Source organism: Aptenodytes forsteri, unplaced genomic scaffold (assembly GCF_000699145.1).
Source record: "Aptenodytes forsteri isolate BGI_AS27 unplaced genomic scaffold, ASM69914v1 Scaffold2, whole genome shotgun sequence".
NCBI lineage: Eukaryota > Metazoa > Chordata > Aves > Sphenisciformes > Spheniscidae > Aptenodytes > Aptenodytes forsteri.
Window position 1 is genome coordinate 18,477,493 of NW_008795695.1, and position 23,219 is coordinate 18,500,711.

The following is a 23,219-nucleotide window of genomic DNA, read 5'->3' on the forward strand; positions in this document are numbered from 1 at the left end:
TGATGAAGGTATTAAACAGTACTGGTCCCAATACGGACCCCTGTGGGACGCCACTCGTCACCGATCTCCATCTGGACATTGAGCTGTTGACCACTACCCTCTGGATGCCACCATCCAGCCAACTCCTCACCCACCGGACAGTCCACCCATCATCTCCAGTTTAGAGAGAAGGATTGTCTTTTTGTTTCTTTTTCTTTCTAGAATTTCCTTCTGAATGTCTTGAAATTTTACATATAGTTGATGGCCTGTACAGCAGACTACTAATTTTTAGTAGTAGTTCAACTGGAAATTGTGCTTTCAAGCAACAATTTTTTTTTTTTTTTAATAAAAATTAATTACTCACATTTAGATAATGAACTATATATCTTGCGTAGAATTTTTGAGCCAAACAATGGACTGTATTGGAAAACTGTATCCTTTTAGTTAGCCATGTAGTTTCTATAGGTGGATTTTCATTCTCTGTAAAATTATGCTTGACTTCTCCAGATGGGGAAAAAGTGGAGGAACCCATTTTAAACTCCTGCCTGAGCTCAAGCAGAGCAGGTACACTTGCTCTTTTGAGCATGTCATTTAAATATCCCACTTACTGCAAACAAGCTTGTTGCTAGTAAGTACAGTGGGTGTAGGTGAACTCCCAGAACAGTTCTTGGTCGTAATACGCATGCAGTAAATCCTCCTGCTCAGCTGGGCTTTGGAACGGGACAGCAAGAACAAGCATAGTCCCTTTGGCACTTAAGTTAATGGAGTAACCTCCATTCTGAATAAATAAATACTGGCCTTCCCTTTTCACCAAGTGAAAATGATCACCAGCCAGCTCAGATGTGGTTGCATGGATTTTACCATTGCTACAGTTTTAAATGGCAATATTGAAAGCAAATGTATACTTGATTTAACTATTCCATGTAGCAAGGTGACAGGGAGTGACTATGTGCATGTGCCAGGAAATGCAATGAGTTTGACTAAATGTTTGTGACCCTTTAGAAAGGAGGATGAGTTATCCACTTGTATGTCAGTACTAAAGGTTCAGTTGAGTTGATGAAAATATGATTGAAAAAATATGTTTTAAAGCAGTGCTACCTCAGATGCACTAAGAGTTTGTTTTTGATTCGGCTACCAAAACATGTTTGTTCTTGAGGATGACTTCTCGCTGGTGAAGACTGAATACAGCATTTCATTACTTCTTTCTTTTCTGTATGATACCCCTCTTCCCTTTCAGCATTACTTTGTCTTTTTTGTTAAAATTAAAATAGTGGTCAGGTGTTTCCTAATCAAGAAATGTTAATGAAAGCCAAAAAAATATAAGAGTTAGTGGGAGTAGAAGTATGACAAGAAATGCCAGAACTTTTGCCTTTCACTCTTCATCCATAGACAAAGTCAAATTGAACAAACTGGAATGACTTTCTACAATGACTTAGGTCTACCCAGTTGTCCAAGTTAGGGTACTTTCTCTGAGACATGTCAAATTGTTGTGTTGATCCTGATAACTGTAGACATTTTCCTTACATCAGAAAGGTGTCTGAAGCAGTAAGAACTGAAAGTTCAGGCTGCAGTAGGAACATTAGCTTTAATGGTCAGAATTCCCCATGTGGTCAATGCTGACAAAGCCAGTTCTCAGGTAATTCAGCTGGGCATTTCACTGATGGTTTGTGGCCCTAAAGGGAGACCTAACTTCACTGTGGACTGAGAAGATCCCCTCTACTCAGTGGCTTATCACAAACTAGCCCATTCTTCAGTGCTTCGGGGAAGCTGACTTCCCAAGGGTAGGCAAAATCAGTTGCAGTGTGCAGTGCCACCACTTTGCAAACACAGAAATGGAGCTGCCACGTATGTGAGTCATTGTGTAGAGTCAAACTGAGTTTCATTCTAAAGCTTTTGTCCAAATTACGTTTCACATTTGCTTCTTTCACATCTTGGACAGTGAAGAACTGATCTAGATTAAGTCTCTTGTTTATATGGGATTCATAAAACAAGTAATAGCAACACTTCATAATTAGGGAGTTTGTACTTTTTGTTTTCTTATTGATGAAAATTAGTGTGTTTTTGTCTTGTTTAATTACAGTTGCACCTATTTAGAAGCTTGACTATTTGTCTGTTACAAGTAAAGACAGGTCTGTCTGTTTTAGTTATTCTCAAAGATGAGACTATGTGCCTGAAGGGCTTCCTAAGTAAAATGTTTGAAATTTGGCTTATCATTTATACACCTCAGATTTTCTTTGCAGCCAGGATTTAAGCTCTAAACTGATGAAAAAGATGTTGCTAAAGCCTGTCCCTCAATAAAGGGAGAATCCAAACTCACTCAGAAAGGACATCTTCATATGTGAGGAAATGCAGTACATGCAGTATTCTGGACCTCATTGTGTAAATATTAAACTGTTCTCTAAGATTCAGAGCATCAGTAAGCCAAAAGACAAAAATTTCAGAATCTTTCTCTGCTGTCCAAGGTTTTGTGTTAATGCTTGTGATTTTAATCAAGACTGAAGACATTTCCTTTTTTCTGTTTTCTAATAATCACATATGCAAAAATAAATTACTCGAATAACAAATGTTCATGGAAACAATCTACTGTGGAACTGATGCTCCCTTAAATGAGAATTTTAGCCAAAATTGTTGCATTTGGCATCTGCTAGATACAGTTTGTGCTTCCCCACTGGAAAGTAGGCTGGCTCTTCCTTTCAAAACCCTGCATTTTCATCTTTGCAGCTCCCACTGTTTAAAAATGCTGTTATAAAACTCTACCCACTATAAACCCAAAAATACCTACACACTATAAATTAAAAAAATACAAGTATTCTGGAACATGTAAATATAATTAACATTCCACCTTTTCTTGAAAGCTACATCTGAGATAACACTATAAATAAAATTAGTTGCCAGCTTATGGTATTTTTCTTCCTTATATGTTTCTTTGCAGAGGTGGGAAGCATAATTATATGCATAAAAGAAGAGCAGTAGATGCCAACATTGTACATCCACTGCTTACCAAACAGAAACTTTGTGTGATAATTACTGGGCAAGTTGGCATAGATGTATTTAGTGAACATCAGCTTAATATTTTTTGAAACCGGTTAGTTTTCGTCTAAGCTTTGACAGCTCCCTCACCACCTTTTTTTTTTGTTTTGTTTGTTTTTTTGGCTGATGGGAAGATGAGAAACTTAAGAGAGAAGTATTTTTTAATGCACAAGTTGAGCTGTTGAATGGTTATGTTACTAAGTTCCTGCTCAGGTTGGTAGTAGAACTGAAAATCTATCACAGAACACTTTAAAATCCTAAGTAACAGGAGTGCGAATTGTCTGAGTGGTCAGTGTAGCTTTCATGCTTCACATGAATGGTGGAATAATCCTCAAATCTTTGTTCCCATCATCTGTGAGCCGCTTTGGTCATTTTTTCACCTGATTTGTATCTCAGATAAAGCTGTGCTGGAATTGCAATAGAGGTCACCTTTCATTAAAAAAATACTTTTCCATTGATCCTGTCATAGAGACAATAACCTGGCTTGTTTCAGATTTTAAAGGGGACGTATATACTTATATATGAAATAGATGCATCATCTATGAAATAATAAGGTTTTGTTTATTTCTTTGTTAACAGATATCTGAGTACATTAAAACCTGCCACATTCAGGTGTGGGTATCCAGAGGTGGCTATACTATCTCTGTCAGCTTAGAACTGGCCCATCAAATTTTGACTACAAAATTGTTCATGCTTTGATTTGCATGTTTATGGTCTGCACACAGTGAGCAATATCAATTGTTTGTAAGATATTTTCTTCTATGGGAATAGTTAACCTTTTGAAAAATAATAATAAAATTACTGAAATTATATCTTTTCATTTTAACAATTGACATTATGGATTATATACCTTTTTGAAATTTTATATATTGTAGTGCTATTAAAAAACTACTGTTGATATAATTATATTTTTCCTGCTCTAATTGGAGACTGTACCAGTAGGCTTTATTTTGTTGTTCCAAACAGAACTTCAGATTTTAATACTATCATGCTATTACAATTAATATCTGCTTTTAATCTAGTTTCATTCTTATGAAAAATATAATACATTTAATCTGGAAAAATAATCTGGTTAGTGATGTGATTCCTTTCAAACTCTCATTTTCAAAAGTCATTAATAGATAAGATAGAATGTCTAATTAAAGTGAATTCAAGTTGAAATGAATAAACCTCATAAGGAAATTTTATATGAAAATAGGATAGATAATAACTATTTTGGCTGTGGCTTTTGAAATGCCATGTGTCTAATTAATAAATAATAGATTCCCTTTGCTTTCAGAGCAGAGAAAATAATTCAACTTCATGAATTTCAGTGATCCCAAGGATGGGGAGCATTTCAACATAACTTTAGGAAGTTCTGTTATGCATGATGCGACTTCCAGTATTTTAATTATCACATAATTAATCTTACAGTAGAATTCAACAAAGGAAAGGTAAATTAGAAGAGTCTACAAAGAAAATATTTTTGCATATTGGGTCTAATATGCAAAATATAGATACACAGATATATAGATTATCTATTATATGCAGATAATATAGATTATCTGTAGATAATACATATATAGATTATCTATTATATACAGATAATATAGATTATCTGTAGAGCCCATACAATAATTGGAGACCATGGTGAGACTGCTCTTCACTCGTTGATTAGCTCTCCTACTTCTTTGACATCAGAGTTTTCTGCACCTATCTGTCCTTCTTGGGTAAGCAGTAGATGAGGCTAAACCAAAGATGAGTTATGAGTTACTATGACAAATTTATTTGCTTATTCTTTGATTTACATTTAGTTTAGAGACAAATTTCTGAGAGCTAAGAAAACCAGTGATAGCTATACTAACATAATTGTGTCTGTCAATACATCTGTATTTCTGTTCTGCGTATGTACGGCCCCTGCAGTGAGATTTTCTGATTTATTTTAAAATGGAAATAACAAGGTATTCTTCAGAAATTTAGGGGTGTGTCAGTATCCTTCTCCATAATGACACTAGAAAAATAGAGTGACTCCTTGTGCTGAGGGGAAAATATCGTTTTATAAGAATTGAACGGAAGTGACAGGAGGGTCTGGTGTCATTACCTGAACATCCAGGGTCTGGATATGAAACTGGCTCCTACTCTGGGAGTATGTGTCCTGTCCCACAAACATGAACTGCCTTCAGATAATTGGTAATACCTACCCCTAGATCCCTCTTCAAGGGTAGAGTTGGGTGTTCTGGGCCTGCTGTAGGTATTTTGACAGCTACCTTGTTGAAATGCACGGTAACGTTTGGTTCATTGCCTGTGAGAAGAGTGTGGCATCTTTAGAGAAGGGTTTTACACCTTCCTCTCAGTTGGTCAGTAGTAGTAATTTTTAAAATAGCAGCGTTCATCAGTTACTCCTCTGTAATTCCTTGAAAGCTGAAGTTAGGCTGCAAAAAAAGGTGTCTACCACAAAGGCTGGGAAACAGTTTGGAGCTCTGACAGTAGAGAGGCAAACCGCTTGTGCAGTGTTTGACTTCCAACTGGCTGGCGTAGAGTTTCACCTGCAGCAGAATGGATGCCTTTGTGTTCTAACAGGAGAACAGGATGAAGGGAGAAAGGATGGCTTGTGTGGCTCAAGTTATTGCTCAGTGCTTCCCATGAGTCAGTAAAGCTATGGCCTAATTAAACTATGCCTGGTGCATCTTTCTTCCCTCATGACTGGGACAATACCTTTTGCTGCTGTAATAGTAATCCAGCATCAATGAAAGAAAATGTCAGTCACTTTCATGGAACTTCCCAGCAGAACTGAACAAACTGTAAATGAGGATGCTGGGGAGAGAAATTCAACCTTTAATATATTTAGCAGAGCAAGAGCAAGTATTAATAATCCCTCTTTTATTAAAATTTACTTAAAAGATCTGTTGAGATTAACTCAATGGTTTTTCTTTATTGTTTCACAGAGTGAGGCATCAAATGTTTTGACTGCAAAACATTGGCTGATTCTTTAAAGCCTTACTAAAGGTAACATCTGTAAGCCAACCAAGTTTTTATTTCTTTCTTACTGATGTCTGTTCAGCAAAATTTACAGATTTACAAACTGAACTTGAGACAATTACTTGAAAAAGTTATGTGAAGACTTATGGCTTATGTCCATCTGTCTTTCTTGATTGTATCTTGTCTTTTCATTTGTGTAGTAATCAATCAGCAGCCTGAGGTCCCGGCCAAACTGCAGGGCACCTCTGGCTCTTTGTTCCACAGCCTGCACGCTGTGGGCACAGCTGGATCGCACTACAGCTCCCTTCCAGGCTCTGCGGTCCGGGTTTCCTGCCCCTCCTGGAGGCACAGATCTTGTCCCAAGCTGAAGTCTCAGTTACTTACCTGTCCTGGGAGTCTGAAGGACTTTTGTGTCCACTAGTTTTATTGTAAACTGTTTTTTTCCTATTTACGCCTAAAATAACCTTAAATCTTCTGTCTAGTGTCATGCCTAACCTTGAATTCTCCGTCTTTACAATGCCTTTTCTCTTTTAATTTATTCTCTGTCTCTCTCCATCTGTTGATAGTTTCGGTTGCTAGATTTCCCAGATAAACTGATAATAATAAGCCAATAATACTGTAAAATGCATAAGAAATAGCATCCAACTTGTCTTACTGTAATAATCTTCTTACAGTCTTGTCTGCCCTCAAATGAACAGTGTAACCTAAATGCATACTTGTCTGCAAAGGAAAATGAAAAGTCTGAGATCTTGTCCTCAGCCAAGTTTTTACCCTTTGTAATTTTTCTGAAAAAATGGGGAAAAGTGTCTATCATATGGCATTTTTGTAAAGCAGAAAAAAAAAAAAAGTATGTTAAAGGGCCTCAAATAATAGCTGTGTTATAGTCTTCTCTTATCATATATTTTGCTGGAGTTGTTATTATGGACTCATTGCTTGAAATTTTGAGTGTTTATGAATCTTAGGAAATAGAAGTACATTTCTACCCTTTTGCTTGTGGGAGGAAATTTAAGTTATGACTTGCTCTTAATCCTCTTCCCCTCCTTTCCTTTACCCTCCCTTCCCAATTCTTTCCCCTTCCTATTTCCTTTCCTGTCGCTCTATTTCCCCTTAGTATAGGATTGTCTATGCTAATTTATTCTAAAACATAATATCTGCTAACAGTTTTATGCTAATCAGAATTTTTTGAGCTTTGACTCATAATTTTTGAGCACTGGACAATAGGAGAGGCAATGTTCATGAACGGATGTCTTTGTACCTTCACTGGACAAGATATTTATCAATTATTTGGTGGTGTTCTCTGTATCGGTTTCACAATTACTGGCTTGCACGTAGCTCTGAACAGTGAGCTTTTAATGGAATACCGGCTTTGCATGTAATACTTCCCACAATATTACCTTCTTCCACAATGTATCTGATGAATGAGTTGATTAAATAATTTACTTGTTTGATAAAATTTATTTGCTAAATTTACATAGAGAGAATGAGGTCTAATATAGAGTCTTTGGAAAGAAGAACACAGGACTGACAATGAAAGTAGACAGTAGTGAGATGAATAGGATGGAGCTTGATGTTTTAAGATTTCTGAATATATTCATACCAAAAAATTTGCAACTACATTTATCTATCAACACTTATTTTCAGTCTATTTCCTGATTTTCTCTTTTCTTTCTTTCCATCTGCTGTTGTCTTTTTAGGTAACGTTCTTTGGCATAAGATTGGTTCAGTTGCTGTCTGAGTTTGGAAAACAACTAATACACTTTAGATATTATGATCTTATTTGGATAAGTTTGTAATATAGGGGGAGTAACAAATCAACATGCATACAAACGGTACAGTAGATTCTTCTGAACATTTTCATTCCTCTATAGGTAAAGGGCAGTGCCTATAGGTCACAACCTAAAAAAAGTTTTAAACAAGGTTATTTTCAAAGAGAATTTATAATAAAGGACTAGACATTTGGTTTGGCAAGCCATTGACTATCCATGCTTGTTTTTTTCATTGTTTTCAAAGCTTCATACAACTTAACAGACATTTTTCAATGACACAATGAATTTATTTGATGCATCTTTGAGCCCTTTGTTTCTGAAGACTTATTGCAATGTTGATCCAGTGAAGACGTTCAATCTATTTGAGAAAGAAGACTTAATTACCCTGTTGCCAGAAAAATAGCAACCTTCTTCAGGTTAAGGATGATATATGTGGCAGTAATATAGGGTGTCTTAAGGTATTTTTAGTTGCTGATTAATGGAAAGTATACTTCCAAGACCCTAAAAAATCAATGGTAACTTTTGTTTTAAGGTTTATTTGTAATACATTTGTAATTAGTATGTCCTGCTGGGGATGCTACCATGTCATGTCTTTATTTTCTTTCTGAAAGCTTTTTAAAAAAAAAAATCCCATATTATTTTGTCAAGCAGAATTTTTCGGCTGTCCTAGATAGATTTCAACCTAAACTTTATGAATAGCTTAAATGCTGCAAAAAGGAAGACAGACAGACACACAGGCAGTTATGAAGGCTAGTTCTATTTTTCTCTTATGGTACAAAGCAATATAATTATATTCTATTATCAAAATGTCATTGTGCTCATATTCCCAGAGTGATTCAGTAACATTATGGGCACAACTCTTTCATAGTGTTACAGAAGGGCCTACTGATCACTTCAACTTCCTAAAGAATGTTAAGTGTTCCCTTAGAAGTGCATAGGTCTTGTGCTTCCCCTCTGCAAAAATGACTTTTGTTGTGCAAGATCAGGGAACAAAATAAAGTCTCTCTGGTTTAGACATATGTTTTAATTTTAAATTTGTGCTGTATAGAGTAAGTAATAGACAACTTCAGGAATACCGTGCATGACTTGACTTGCATAATGGCACATGACTGTTCATACCATAATTTAAAACATTTTATCAAAACTATTTCTCATATTAAATGCAAGGCAGGAAATAGAGTTGCTGAGTATTATTAGTTAAACAGATAATTCAGGAGGTCAGCAGGGTGAGTAAATCATATGTGAATCTATTCAGTACTGGTTTTCAGATATTTTAAGTAGTCAAGTGGCAGCTTGTGTGTTAACTAGAAATTAGCTTAGTTGGAATGGGTTGTGCAGGGTGTGAAAACTGGCGAGAAAAGAAAATTTTTGATGTTTTGGATTTGTTTTTTCCGTGAAACAGAAACAAGACCTTACCAAAAAATGAAGGGATTGAAAGGAGCTCTTGCCTCAGAAGAGCAGAGAGAAAGGAAGAGGGAAAGAGTAATGCCAGAGTAGCCAACAGCACTAAAGATTGTGCTGTACACATAACTATTTATTGATCCAGGAAAAAATGCATCTAGCACTGGAAACTGTCCTTAATTCTGTCCTCTGTTTAAGAAACCTTCCAAAGGAATTGATACTTTCTGACAAAATACGTTTTTCATAAAATTCCCAGCTAGCTCTAATGAGTGTTGCAGTGAGTACCAGAACAGCACTGCTGACAGGAGAGCAAATGTTTCCTGTGTAATATGGATTCCCAATTCTACATTGCTCTGTGGTAAAAGTGGAAGATGTGCAATGTAGGTCAGCATGGTGTCAATTCTAGCAAATTAAAATACAGATGCTTCCTCTCAAATCAATCAAAGCATCTGTGAAACTTCACAGATTAGAAATAATGTGGACATGTGAATCTACTTGACACTGCAGAAAATAATCACTGTTTTTTATTGTGGTTCTCAATAGCTCTCATACATAGAAAAATATGTCAGAATTTATAGGTGCACATAAAAGTTGCACAGTGACTAAACTAGACAAAATTATATTTCTATATTTTTAAAATTTAATGCATTAGTCAAAGCACCAGATCAGAAACTTGGCTTGAATTTTAGAAACAATAAATAATCTTTTGCCATTGTCACATGGGGGAAAATCCCAAGTATTTCCTTTCGTCTTTTGCTGATGCTATGTACAAAATATGAATTGTTTTAGCCACTTATGGTAATGAGACTCCGATTCAGTACAATTCCAAGTATGTCCTATTAACATAGATGTTTCTTAGATCCTCACTAAGCCTGAGACTTATCTCTGTCTGTGTAATTCCAAGTTTGTTTCTGCCACGTGAAAGAGTGCCTACTAGGCACTTAAACTTGGTATCTCTTTCTGGGTGTTTGGTTTTTTGTTGTTTCTTTTTTTTTTTCATTTGGCAAATTATTTTTCCTATTCTTCTCCTGAATTGCACCTTAATTGCCAAGTCCAGTTTGTGTTCTAGCTTCACTAGTATTTAGTTCTGGCTTAATTGTTTGAATTAATGGTATGTGCACAAATTATAAATTATTGGATCTGCAGCAGTTTCTCACAAATGATATCAACAGTATAATTTTAAAAGGGAATAAAGGATGTACATTCCTTACTATAAGAAAAGTACTTGAAATAAGGTAGGCAGCAATCTCTCTTATGCAATAGAACCCTGTTAAAAACACATGTATGTGGAAGAATCCTATTAGTTTAGTTGTAAGATATTTTTCTCCTTTACTTTGCGTCATACCTTTCATATTTATTATTTAAGTAGCACATTATATTTACACAGGTGGAATACACCACTTTGCAAGACAGTGGCTTTTACAGCTTTCTGGTCTTATTTTAGCAATTTGATTCTTCCTTTTTTTGGTGTTTGAACTAACTAAAGCCGTTGTTTCATTTCAGTTTGGAAGACGTTACATTGAAGATCTTTTTCATGATTTTCGAGATGGACGAAGACTTCTGGAGCTCCTGGAATGCCTTACAGGCCAAAAACTTGTATGTGTATATTAACATGTTTACTGTATATTGAAGTCTTGATGTTGTGATAATTGTAGTAGGTGGTGCTCATTAATTTCCGCCATTGATGAAGGCCTGTGGAAACTGTTTTTTAGGGGTCTGAATAGTTTTGACTTTCACTTGAAATTGAGGAAACACTGTGACTGAGAGCTATGTTAGACAGTAACCCTTTGCTAGGCATATATTTGAAATGGAAATGTTCTAGTTTGTTCTATGCACTTATTAAGGAAATGTGGCAAAGTGAAACAAGACTGAGGCAGGGTTAATTTAGGTGTTTAGATTTTAGCTGGAATTCAGAAATTATTTATCACTAGATGTTTGTGCCAAATACAAGGAATAGAATTTAATGTGTAGAATTAGAATGTTTTGCTAATAAATTTCATACATACAGTCTGTGTGTTGTACACGTCTGAAAAGAGAGAACAGCTTGCTCTTATTAACCTCAAAATTCTAAAGTGACACATCACACATATTTTTGAATATCCTCTCTTGTATTCCTACTTGGACTTTGTCAGCTTGGGATCTTTCTCTGAAACTTTCTCATAAAAGAGTAGTGAAGCAGGCTGGGAGTTTGAGAATCAAAATCCAGAGAGAATATATTTGTAAATAAATATTAAACAAACTGATGCTTATCTGTTTGGTTGTCACAGTAATGTTCCTAAATTGTGCCATGGAGATGACGACTGTTAATATAATAAAAACAATCTGGAATTATCTGATTTTATATACATTTCAATGATTTATTCACTGAAAAATTTCAAGGTACCAAATTACCCTCCAACTGTGGATCCAGTTTGTTTCACAGTTGCCTTTATTTCATATTGGGAAGCTGCATATGCACAATGTATGGTAATATTCTCACTGTTGTTGTCATAAACTTATGAAATAGAAAACCACAGGTATAATACAAAATTTGAGTTACATATAGTTATTCTAGTTTCTGATTTTGAGCAGTCAAGTTTGTTTTATTTTCTTTGTAGGCAAAAGAAAAGGGCTCCACAAGAGTTCATGCTCTGAACAATGTCAACAAAGCACTGCAGGTTTTGCAGAGAAATAACGTAAGTAATCAGCCGGACAGGGTCAGAACATCCTATAGATAGCATACTTAATGCTTCATAAGTGTTGGATCAAACTCTGGCCTATAGTATACAATTACTGGAATCAAGGCAGTTTTATTGATGTGACATAGATACTAAGCTGTTCAGCACCATGATGGAATGTATTTCAAAGAGTTTAAAATCCTCTGCCAGCAAATGTGTGAATAATATAACAGATGCTACCTGAAGACAGATCAACATGAACAATTTTATGGTAATGCACGGTGTTTAAAATACATTTTAAAAGGTTAATTACAAGAAGCCATCCATAGCTGGTTAGAAGGTGCTACCTATCAAAATATCTACTCACAAGCTCTGACGATTATGAAGTCTGAAAAACTGAGGCTTTTCCTACAAGAAATCTTTTTGGTAAATTTTCATTGGTGTCTGTTCCCTATGGTTCACAGCATTAAGGAAATGAATCATACCAAAACCACTTTCCATTCTACTTTGTCAAGATTGACTTTTCAAGCCAGTATCCGGTGCATCATTTTTGAGTAAATATAATATCTTTCTTATGCAAGCATTCTAATGGACCCATAACTTTAGCAGACATTTTCAGTGGCCAACTAATTATATCATATTTCCTCCTCAAGAACAAATTCAAATAAACTATAACATTCGCTTAAACTTAACAGTAAAGATGTGATGGAACAGTGATAATGTATTCTGTGCTGCATATTATATTGGATTTCTTGATAGCTGCAGTAGGTCACTAAACATGCTTGAATTCAGCTGCTGAATAAAGTTATCGATTTTATAAATCTAAGGTAATGCTTATCCGTCTGAAGATTTGTGCATAAATGAAAGTGACCTTATAAGACTGGCCTAAAGACCTCCAGCTTGATTTTTCTTTTTTTTAAAATGGAATGTCATGTAAATAAATAGAAGAAAAAGCTAATTCTTCAAAATCTGCAATATTTGACATTGTTGAAAAAAATCAGCAATCTATTATTTCACAGTATACAAGAAGGTTTTGATTGCAAACCTGGAGTGTGGTTACAAATTTTCATAGTAAATGCTTTTAAAAATATTTATTCACTACGTTTCAGCTAAATCCATTAATGTGCTTTTTGTTCAGTTTCCGGAACACAACAATAGTCCCTTTCAAATATAGAAAGAAAACAAAGAATATTCCAATTGAAGAATATAGAAGAAAAAACATTCCTTTAGAAAGTGAAGTGGTCATCCAATGGCCATCATATTCATGTAATGAAAACCTTATAAGCTATACACAGTATAAAAATTAGTATAGTGTATGTATATATATACTATATCAAATTAGTATAAAGCCAAAAGATCTGCCTCTGAAATAGTTTCCTCAACCTTCAAAATCATCTCAAGAGTGATTCTATGGGACTTCAGGAATGCAAAGTCAATGGTTCTAAAGCTATTTAAAGCACGTGACTAATCTAGATTTTTCTGCTGGTACATGCCATCCTTGCTCTGAGGTTCTGCAGTCATCTGGATGGTAACAGATTGAAAAATGCTGCTGCTTCCAGTCAATCCATTTTACAGATTATTTTTTTTTTCCTATGGAAAGGTGATAGTGTTGGGTGGGGGGTTGCCCCAATATAGCCTCAGGCAACACTGAGGCAAACTGGGAAGTGTTCCTCTGTTTCAGTAAAACAGATGTAGGCTCTGTGTATTCAGGATTCCATTTCCAAAAACAGATGGAGGATTTGGCCTGTAGAACACGTAGGCGATACCCTCATAAGCTTTGTAGTGGGTCACTTGCTACGTGGACCCCATTCGAAATTTGGAATCTAAAGTCTAAGTTTCACTTGGGAAATGTTCCAAGATACTGTTGGTTAGAATGAATTGCCAGTCTCATATGCTTTTAGTACGAAATTATGAATTCCTAAAGAAAAGAGTTCTTAGAGAGTTTTAGAGTTCTTGACAAAATATCTACTTTTTATGTTATTAGTAAAAATGACCTATACATAGATGTATTGAAATAAAAAAAAAAAGAGGCTTGTTTTGAGTGTGTAAAACCTTTAGTTGTTCTACAGATGTAACTTCAAATAGCTTCAGAAGTGCAGTAGAGATATGCAGACTGTAATTTGTGAAGGAATGGGGTACTTTGCCATATAAGTGTCAGTTCTGACCATGAAAAACTGCATCTATGAAACAGTGAGGATGCAAATTTTAGAGTCATAGTTTCCATCCAAAAGTGCAGGTCTTAGCTTGTTTTGTCTTGCACTCACCTCCCTGAATTTGGCTTTCTTATTTAGATAGCATAAAAAGTGGGGGAGGGTAAAGGATCATTTCACATGTGGAGCGAAGAATATTCCAGGGTGGTAAATGCTGATGCATTATGAAGTTGCAAATGCATAATATAATTATGGAAAACAATATTACTGGACAAACTAATGTGGAAAAGACTTGTTTAGATCACAGTCATTGGTTTCTCTGTATTCCAGAACACATCCTGCCTTACCTTATACATTGTAGAATTTAATTAAGGCAAAATAAGTTCTATTTTAATCTAAATATGTAGAATAATATCTTGGCTTTGTAGGTTCTTGCAGTGTCTAGATGTGTGTGTAGCTTTCAGCAAAGTATATTATGTAAGGTAGTATGGAGCATAATACAGGACCCATCAGTTTTGTGATTTGTAGAGGCTTAATATAAATGATTTTTGAGTTATTATTAACTGTTACTTTTAATTGTATGTTTTCACAACATGCTATAACTGGAATAATTGGAACTCTAGATCACTGCTTGCTTTTTGCCAGTACATTAATTGTGCCATTTATAAAACGTGAGTTGGATGTTTACTAAGCAACAGAAACCAAATGAGAGATTTACCCTAGCCCATCCCTCCCTCTCCCTCACCACAAAGAAAGTTTAACACCAAATGTATGAAAAAACCACCAACCTCTTATGCTTGCTTTTAATCTTATACAAATATTTTTTTATTTCATTAATAGGTTGATTTGGTAAATATTGGGAGCTCAGACATTGTGGATGGAAATCATAAGCTGACCCTTGGTTTGATCTGGAATATAATCCTCCACTGGCAGGTGAGTGGCACTACTGCTTACTTTCCATGAAGTACCTTTATTCCCCTGATCTTTTTTCCATTATTATCCAGCCACAACCTACAAAGTAAACACAGTAATTGCAAACAATGTCCTAAATCAGCAAGTTTTATGGCAGTCTGTTTTTTTATTATTTAGGATATTAAGACTCTTAAGAAGATAAAATAGGTTTTAGAGCATTAGCAGCAGCTCTTTTGACTCTAATTTCACAGTCAGATGTTTCAAGAGAATATATAATACAATTATTGTAAGAAAAATGGATAGACAAAGCCAATGTGGATATATAGCTTTCATAGTCACTTTTCTTTTTAGTATCTTTTTTACTAAAAAGCTGCTACTCTGACAATTTATTGAAGCAGATGTGGCTCATTTCGCTTCCTTTCTCTTTAGAGAGAAAGGGGGGATTATGATATAGATCTCATAAAAAACAACATGGTAGATAAGGACACTTAAGTAAACAAATTCTGAGACAGCAGTAAAATAAAAGTTCAAAAAGAACTAGCATCTAGATGCTCTGAGTCTGTGTGTTTGTATGAATCTGGGCTAAGAGTATGTCCATTTGTGTTGGCTCTGTTCCCCAAGCAATAATCTACAAGTTCTTTGTAGCATTACAAGCAAAGATGGTGGGAATCAAAGCCTAAAAGACTTCATATTAAAAACTAAACACTCCTATCAAAAATCACATGTGCATCATTCATTGAAGTAGGGAACGTTTTTTTTCTAATTTTACAGGACATGTTGTAGCAAAAGCAACAGAGAAACGCTGCAAATAGTTAAATCACTTCTTCCTTTGTCTCCCATTCCAATATTCCTAGTTTAATTGCATAACATTGTTCTAAATTACTTATTAAGAGCATATGAGATATGAAACCTAGCTGTGCAACTTTTACCAATAATCCTTGAATCACTGCATTTTAATTTATATGAATTATGGACTGAGGTGACTATTCATATTCCAATTCATATTTTGATTTGTTCATATTTTATCCTGAAACAAAGTGTTAAAGATGTGCTTTAGTATTAGCTGTGTACTTACTAATTTTTCTTTCAGCTTTTCCCACCATTCCTCTTAACACGTACTTGCACACACACAGAAGACACATGTTCCCTGGTATAGTCTGGTGAGGTTTTTGACATCAGGCATGTGCTCTTAGGGTACTGCTTGCTTGCAGTACATAGGTGATTCATTTCAAGCTTCATCTTGAGCCCAGTGATAACTGTGACAGCAGCTGTGATGGTACTCATGACTTCAGCTGAACTACCCATGTATGAAAAGTCCAGGGATCATATTTAGAAAGCAGTGGTTAAAGGTGTGACACTTTCTCAGCATAGTCATAATGATTCAGTCCATGTTTAGTCTACACTTTGAGTTCTGTGTTTCAGTCCGTTCTATTCATCGATTACTGAAATGACGTGACCTGCGTGTTCTGGACTTCTCTTTTTATGCAAAATTCTGTAAATAAATTTCTAATTTGGCTAGAATTCAATTTCAGTTTCTTTTCTAAAGAGTAGCTAAAGCCTGGTTGGCAAGAAGAAGCCATTATTATATAATAACCCTGTTGCTGTTGCATAATGATGAATAATTAAAAAATAATATAAAGCCAGATTTCTACTTGAGCTTTTCTCTTTTTAGACAAAACTCAGGAGATGTTGGTTTGCTGCCTATTTCCCTCAAAGGACTGGAACAGTTCAAAGTGAATTTGCTCATTTACAGCTCTGTGGAGAAAATCTTTGTACTTTTTCAGATTTTCTTTCAAGTTTTGAAGTGATTTGCATGATCTAGAATATGTTCTAGATGCTGTACTGCCCTGTTTATAGGTCAGTACTATCTTACATATTGACAGCACTCTGGTGAAACAAGGCTGTAAGTTTCTTAAGAAAGGGTGCTTCTTCCTGTTGGAACCATTTTGCCCATCACAGATTGTTCTTGGCACTAAGCAGCTGGAAGCACGACACGCTGTTGTTGAAGACTAAATTATGGACTCAGGGCCACCAAACTTATCTGCCAGTTGTCTACAGTTGGGTAAAACATCTCGTTAGCTATGATAACTTATCAAGACTACTATATTTATTTGTAGTCTGTGGAAGGCCTAAAAAATAAATAATACAAAGGCTAGTTGATTTAGTGCATGCTAACTGCTGCAGTCTGTATTTGATGGTGCAATCCCGCTTTTGCAAATCCTTTCACTTTCTGATTCCAAGAACTTGCAGTCACCTAGAGGAAGTTTATCTGCCTGCATGTAAGAAAGAAGATACGAGTTGTGTGGACAGTTATTTGGTTCCAGATGAACAGGCAAGAAGCCTTATCCAGTTTCACATCCTGCAGCCAGGAACCACATTAAGACAGAACTGTACTTATATATGACAACAAGACTGTCTCTTACAAAAATGTCAATCTCTGTGTAAAATATAAAAAAAAAATAAAAAAAGAGAGAGATGGTAGAAGAAAGGTGCATGAAAGGAATAATGAGGAAGTACCAGTCGGAGTGGATATCAGCAGTCCCATTGAGGAGAGGCAGTGGTAGAGGCATTGCAGCAGACAAGATTTGACTCATTCTTGCCACTCTCATTTCTGTTCAGTAGAAATCTTGTGGCTTTCCATATCCCCTGTGGTGACTGTGTCCTTTCTTATCTAGCCTGTTTTTCATATTATTATTAAATTTTCACTGAAATTGAACCATTGTTCTGAGTTGAGCACCTGCTGCCAAAGCTCTTTATGGTACTGAATCTACCAGAGTTTTTATTTCCTTGAAGCTGCTGCCCTCTTTCTCACAGTTTGGTGATCCCAGCCTCAATGCAGCATTAACATTTAAGCAAAAACGAAACAAAACCATTAATTTCTGAACTGTTACATTTGACAAAGACTTAAGAGTGGAAAAACATTCTATATTGCAGTGTGCACGTTGTTTTGTTTTGTTTTTAAGAGGAAACTTATTTTCATGTACAGCATGAAAAAAAAACCCTTAGCAAAAATCTTTGGTAAGAGTCACAGCCAAAATCTTGACTTTCTTCAGAAAAAAAAAATAATAGGCATATACATAAGGCAAATATTTCAGAGAGGTGCATTTCAACAGTCAGCCTCATTTGGAGACCTATGAAAAACATCAGGCCTGTTGTGCCCTTGTTGCAGAACAGTGTTTTAATTGGAATTACCATTTTATTTTATTCTGAATTATAATGGTGGAAATGAAATACTAACAGTTCTGTCAATCCGCCTTGAATCAATGAGCAAAGAATACCCTTTACTTTGATAGGTGTCTTGAATAGCTATGAAAATGTTCTTAAAAGAGTTCTTTAAAATGTGCTTTGAAAGAGTTTAGTGGATTCTAGCTATAAAAAAGTAATCTATGCAGTTAGAATACCCGAAATATAGCAAGTAAAAAATACTAAGTAGTTCTGTCAGGGAGTTGTAAGGTCCCTATTTGATTGAGAAAAATGAAAACACCTTGCTTTGAGAATAATTTTTTTAGATTCTCTCCTTCTTCCCTCCCTCTCTTCTAGGGGCTGGCATCCTGAAGCCAAGTGCCAGTCCTATAAAATGTTATGCACCTGAGTGTTGGTTTTAGGTGAAACAGATGTAGTGCAAGCCTGAGATTGTGCTGTGGTCCTAGTCACCTTACATGCACGCAGCTACGCACACACAGACTCCAGGATGTGGTCCTGCAGCAGGGAGATCAAAGGTCTCCTGCCTCCGTGAGCCAGGCCTGGGCGTGCTGCTTCTGGCAGCTTCTCAGTGTGGTGACGAGAATAAGCAGTGCTCCCATTCTGTTCACAGCTTCCCGTCTGGCAGTTTGACGTTTCGGAAGTCATCTTGGTGGTGTCTGTGTTGCCTTTTTCCCCCTTTCTATTCAAAATTGAATCTTTTCTTATTGCTGTGGTATAGGTCCATTCCCCAGGAAGAGCAAATTTTTCTATTCTCTGGAAGTTGGATTTTCCTGCACCTTAAAGCTTTGTTTCCTGCCAGGATATACTGCATTAGAAAGGGGATGAATATCAGAGGTCAACTCATCATTTGACAGCAAGAGGCAGAGCCTACTAGACACTTCGAAATGGCTGTAGTTTTTGAGCCTGGATGCTGAGGGAGCTTATCCATCCAAAAGCTCTTTCACTGCTGCGGAGAAATGCAGGAAAATGAGAGTAAATCTTTACCCGTTGTCAGCATATTAAACTCAACAAGATGAGTTTGAAACTATTTTGTATTAGTTTACTCAAAAGTAGAAATAAATGCTAGTTTTTTGGCTTCACCTCTTTAAATCAAAAGGAAAACTATCACCTGGATTCTTCTGAATAACTGCCTTCCTGACAGCCCATTGTTTTATTGTTTTTGCCTAATTTCCTCTGTTCATACTTATTGCTCCTTTCTCTTACATTAACGTCAACTCAAACACTTGATCTTTTCTATATGTTATGAACTTTTATATTTCTAAATCTTGTGTTCCTGCATTCATTCAGCTATCCTGTTACACGAATGTGTGTTGTATTTTTCAAATGTTACAGTTTGTTTATAATATTCGGATAAATCTGCATTTGTAAATACAAGCACAGGATACAAATCCAAAATGAACAATGAAATCCTGGCTTGGACAATTCTCCATTACCATATTTTCATTAATTTCTAGTCTTTCATATTGTTTAAGCCTGGTACAATAGATGCTAATCTTGAAATTGTCTTCTTTTTAGCACCTGGATTCATGAAAAACAAAATTTTATATTTTGATAGTAGTGAAGGGGTTTTGCCTGGAAATACAGGAGGCAAATCTCTTAGATTCTTGCTGAATTATGTAAATCTACTTTGGCTGTTCTCAATTTTGAAGACACTAAAAATATTAATGAGAAACTCAAAATACCCACTCAGACATATGAAGCAAAACTAAAGAGTATATTTCCTAATTTTCTTAAACTCTTTACTTTCTGTCTCCTGGTGTAGAAATGGAAGCAACTATAAAATGCTGCTATTGTTATATGACAGAATTTTATATTCATTTTCATTGGTGCAAATTAGAATCTTAGACTTAAGTCAGGAATGTGTCCCATGAAATTTAGAGAGGATCAGTTTCTCCTCCCATCTCAGCAACTAATAACTTATAAAATTAACTTTATACCTAAGTCTCAAAAGAAAAATTGAAGGCACTGATACTCTTTGGGTAGTATGCATCTGAGATGTAAAAAAAAGACATTCTTTTAGTAATTCATATCTTCAGTTATTCAAATGATTGAATTAATTTCTGTGAAACTAGCAAGCAACTTACCAGACTGAACAATAAAATGAGATCTGTTTTTTTTCTACAGTATCATAGTAATTAACTTTTATTATTGTTGACTATTCTTTGAGATTACATCTTCTGCATGTTATCTTACAGTTTTTACAATTTCAAAGTGGTCCATCCTTTATCATAAAGTAGCTTCTGCACTGAATATTGTTCTTCGACTGATACTGGCTGCAGAGCAATTCAAGTGGAGTTGAGATTACATCTTCTGCATGTTATCTTACAGTTTTTACAATTTCAAAGTGGTCCATCCTTTATCATAAAGTAGCTTCTGCACTGAATATTGTTCTTCGACTGATACTGGCTGCAGAGCAATTCAAGTGGAGAATTATAATGAAATGATATACTCCATAAGCGAATAAGCAACAATAAGCAACTTGATAGTTAAATTATATCTTAGGGAGTATTTTAAAAGAGCTGCTAATCTTTACAAGATATATGGAGAAAGCCATGATTTAAAAGGGATTACTTTAGAGGAAAATAAATTATAGACTTCTTAACAGAAGTTTTGGGTGCTCTTTCACTAGTAAAGAAGTTGCTAAGAAATATGTAATTCACCGCATTATGTCAAACTCCAGGCTAATATTTTTAGAAGCCCTCAGAATTAATGGCTTTTTGTAAAATAATAGTTGTAGGTTGGTGAGCTTTCTCTAATGGAAGAGGAGTATTAACTATTCATTAAAAATTTTAAAAAATGAAACATATACAATACTCAATGCATGCAATGAAATTCACTTTTCATCCAAGTGCATGTATGCAAATATAGTTTGTACATTTATGTCAAAAACATTATCTACTGTGCACTGAGCACGTTTATTTTGCCTTGGTACTTATTTCAACTCTGTCAATGAGAGAAGAATGCTTTTCATTGTTTTATCAACTTTTGCTATAATATATCATATTAACTAAGGATGTATTTCCAGAGCAAAGAAAACCACAAGGATAAATACTTAGTTTTTACAAACTCTGTTCCCACGAGTAGTGCAAACAAATGTGCCTTCTCTGTTCATGCATGGAACGCTTCACGTGGCACAGGGATGAATGTACTGAATGCATCAGCAATGGTGACAAACAAGTCAATATCAGCTGTCTTTAAGTGTTCGGACTTGACTGCTATCATTATACTGTGGCAGCAAGTATGTTCTGTAATTACTTAGGAGGTTGTTCTTTAAGGCTTAAATCTAGGCAACTGAAGGTTTTTTGTGTCAAAAACAAAAAAGTCAGCTTTTAATGAGTAAGTTCAATCATTGATGAAATTCTGTCTCTTATTGCAGGTCAAAGATGTAATGAAAAACATCATGGCTGGACTGCAGCAGACAAACAGTGAAAAGATTCTGCTGAGCTGGGTCCGCCAATCGACTCGTAATTATCCACAGGTCAATGTTATCAATTTCACCAGTAGCTGGTCTGATGGATTGGCTTTCAATGCACTCCTCCACAGTCACAGGTAGGAAAACTAACTTTTCATTATTTCAATGAGCTTGTTACAGACGGCTGTAACAGGGCTTGAGGATGGTGTATCTATTATGTGGGGTTTTTAGCTGCTTCCTGTGTGGGTGTTTCAGCATTCTTTTAAATGGCCGCCTGTTTGCTTTGTCCTGGGTGCTGCATTTGGTGTCAGACCGAATCCTCTTGTGGAGAGAGAGGGTCTGAGCTTTTCACAGCATTAGAGGGGGAAAATGTAGTGTTTGTTGAAAGCCACTGACAGTTGCTGTATTGAAAGTATGGATTTACCTCAAAAGGACACAGCTGGAGAAGGTAGCCTTTGTTTTCAAAACCTTTCATGTTGTTCCCCCAGCTGATGTGAGTTTTCACCCTCTCTCAGAAGTTGTCTTGTTCTAATCTATGCTGTATAAAACTCTACCTTTAGAGATTCAGAGTCCTCTGGTGGTTCTGTGTACTTGGCTTAAGGAAGATATGCAAGCCAGTCCATCTTAAAGGTCTAGCTCCTGCCACTCCTGGTTTTAAAGCAGTACTTATTTTTCCAGTGTGGTAGGCCTCCTGATCTCTCTTCTCCTACTTATATACCTCTCTCCTAAAGGGGGCTGTCCTGCAAGGTGGCTGACTGCTCCAAATTATCAGTGAGTTGAGTTTTTAAACAGCTAAATGGGTATGTTCTGTTTAGTAAGAGACAACAGGGATTTACAAGATATTAGTACAAATCAGGCCTTTTTTTCTTTTAGTTGCAGTAAAGGCTTAAAATAAAATAGGACAGAATACTTCTAAAAGCATAGTCTGAGACAATATATGCCTTCCAACTTAAGCAGTGAAGAGCTGCAGATATTTCTTTCCAAAATTTTGCTGGTTCATGTAATTGCTTCTGAATGAAACTGTCTGATTAAGTCTACTGCTGTTGTAGCCTGAAGACTAAAACTGACAGCCATTTACAGTGGCTATGCCTTACACCACCATTCCAGGCACAGTACGCATCTCTTGCTGTGAGTTCTTTTTTTCACCCTGCATGTGCCTGGGAGCCATGAGTAGATCTGACTGAACCAAGGTCCAGGAACTTTCAATTACAAGTGTTGTTTGCTTCTAATGTTAGGAATAAGACATTGTCTTAAGGAAGAATTTATTATACTCTAAAAGGGCTTTGTGTATGTCTTTCACCTGCATTCTGTATTTATAACATTAGCAACTGGCTTTCCCACCGTCCTGCTGTTACTCTGCCATTGATGCGCTCACACCTTCTTTGTGTTGGTGCAAGGGTTTATGCAGATATTAGGAGAACTGTATTTGGGGAAGTAAATAAGAAAAGAACTAAAATATAGTGATTATGTCACTAGCTTTTGATAACTATTCATTGGTCATTCATTAAAATGTGGTTTGGTGTTTTCAAACACTCTCTAAACTTACTTTTTTTTCTATTTACACTGATGGTCATTTCTCATTTTAATTTGCTCTCTCTCTCATTTCATAAGTGGTTTCATTCTGAGGGACCTGAATATAAGAATGAAATTATCCTGTAGAAATCAATGAATCTCTTTCTTTCTAAAGATCTGATTCCATACTTGTAGATGATTTAAAAAAAAAAAAAAAAAAAAAAAAGAAGCTTTTTGG

At 35.7% G+C, this 23,219-nt stretch overlaps 1 protein-coding gene across 1 annotated transcript in view; it reads left to right on the forward strand.

The window, feature by feature from the left end:
• DMD (dystrophin) overlaps positions 1-23,219 on the forward strand; it is a 1,230,427-nt gene that overhangs the window by 218,150 nt on the left and 989,058 nt on the right. Inside the window, exons 3-6 of the mRNA XM_009283051.2 lie at positions 10,638-10,730; positions 11,732-11,809; positions 14,782-14,874; positions 21,434-21,606. Of these exons, the coding sequence (XP_009281326.1) occupies positions 10,638-10,730; positions 11,732-11,809; positions 14,782-14,874; positions 21,434-21,606 (437 nt within the window). The remainder of the gene's footprint in view (positions 1-10,637; positions 10,731-11,731; positions 11,810-14,781; positions 14,875-21,433; positions 21,607-23,219) is intronic.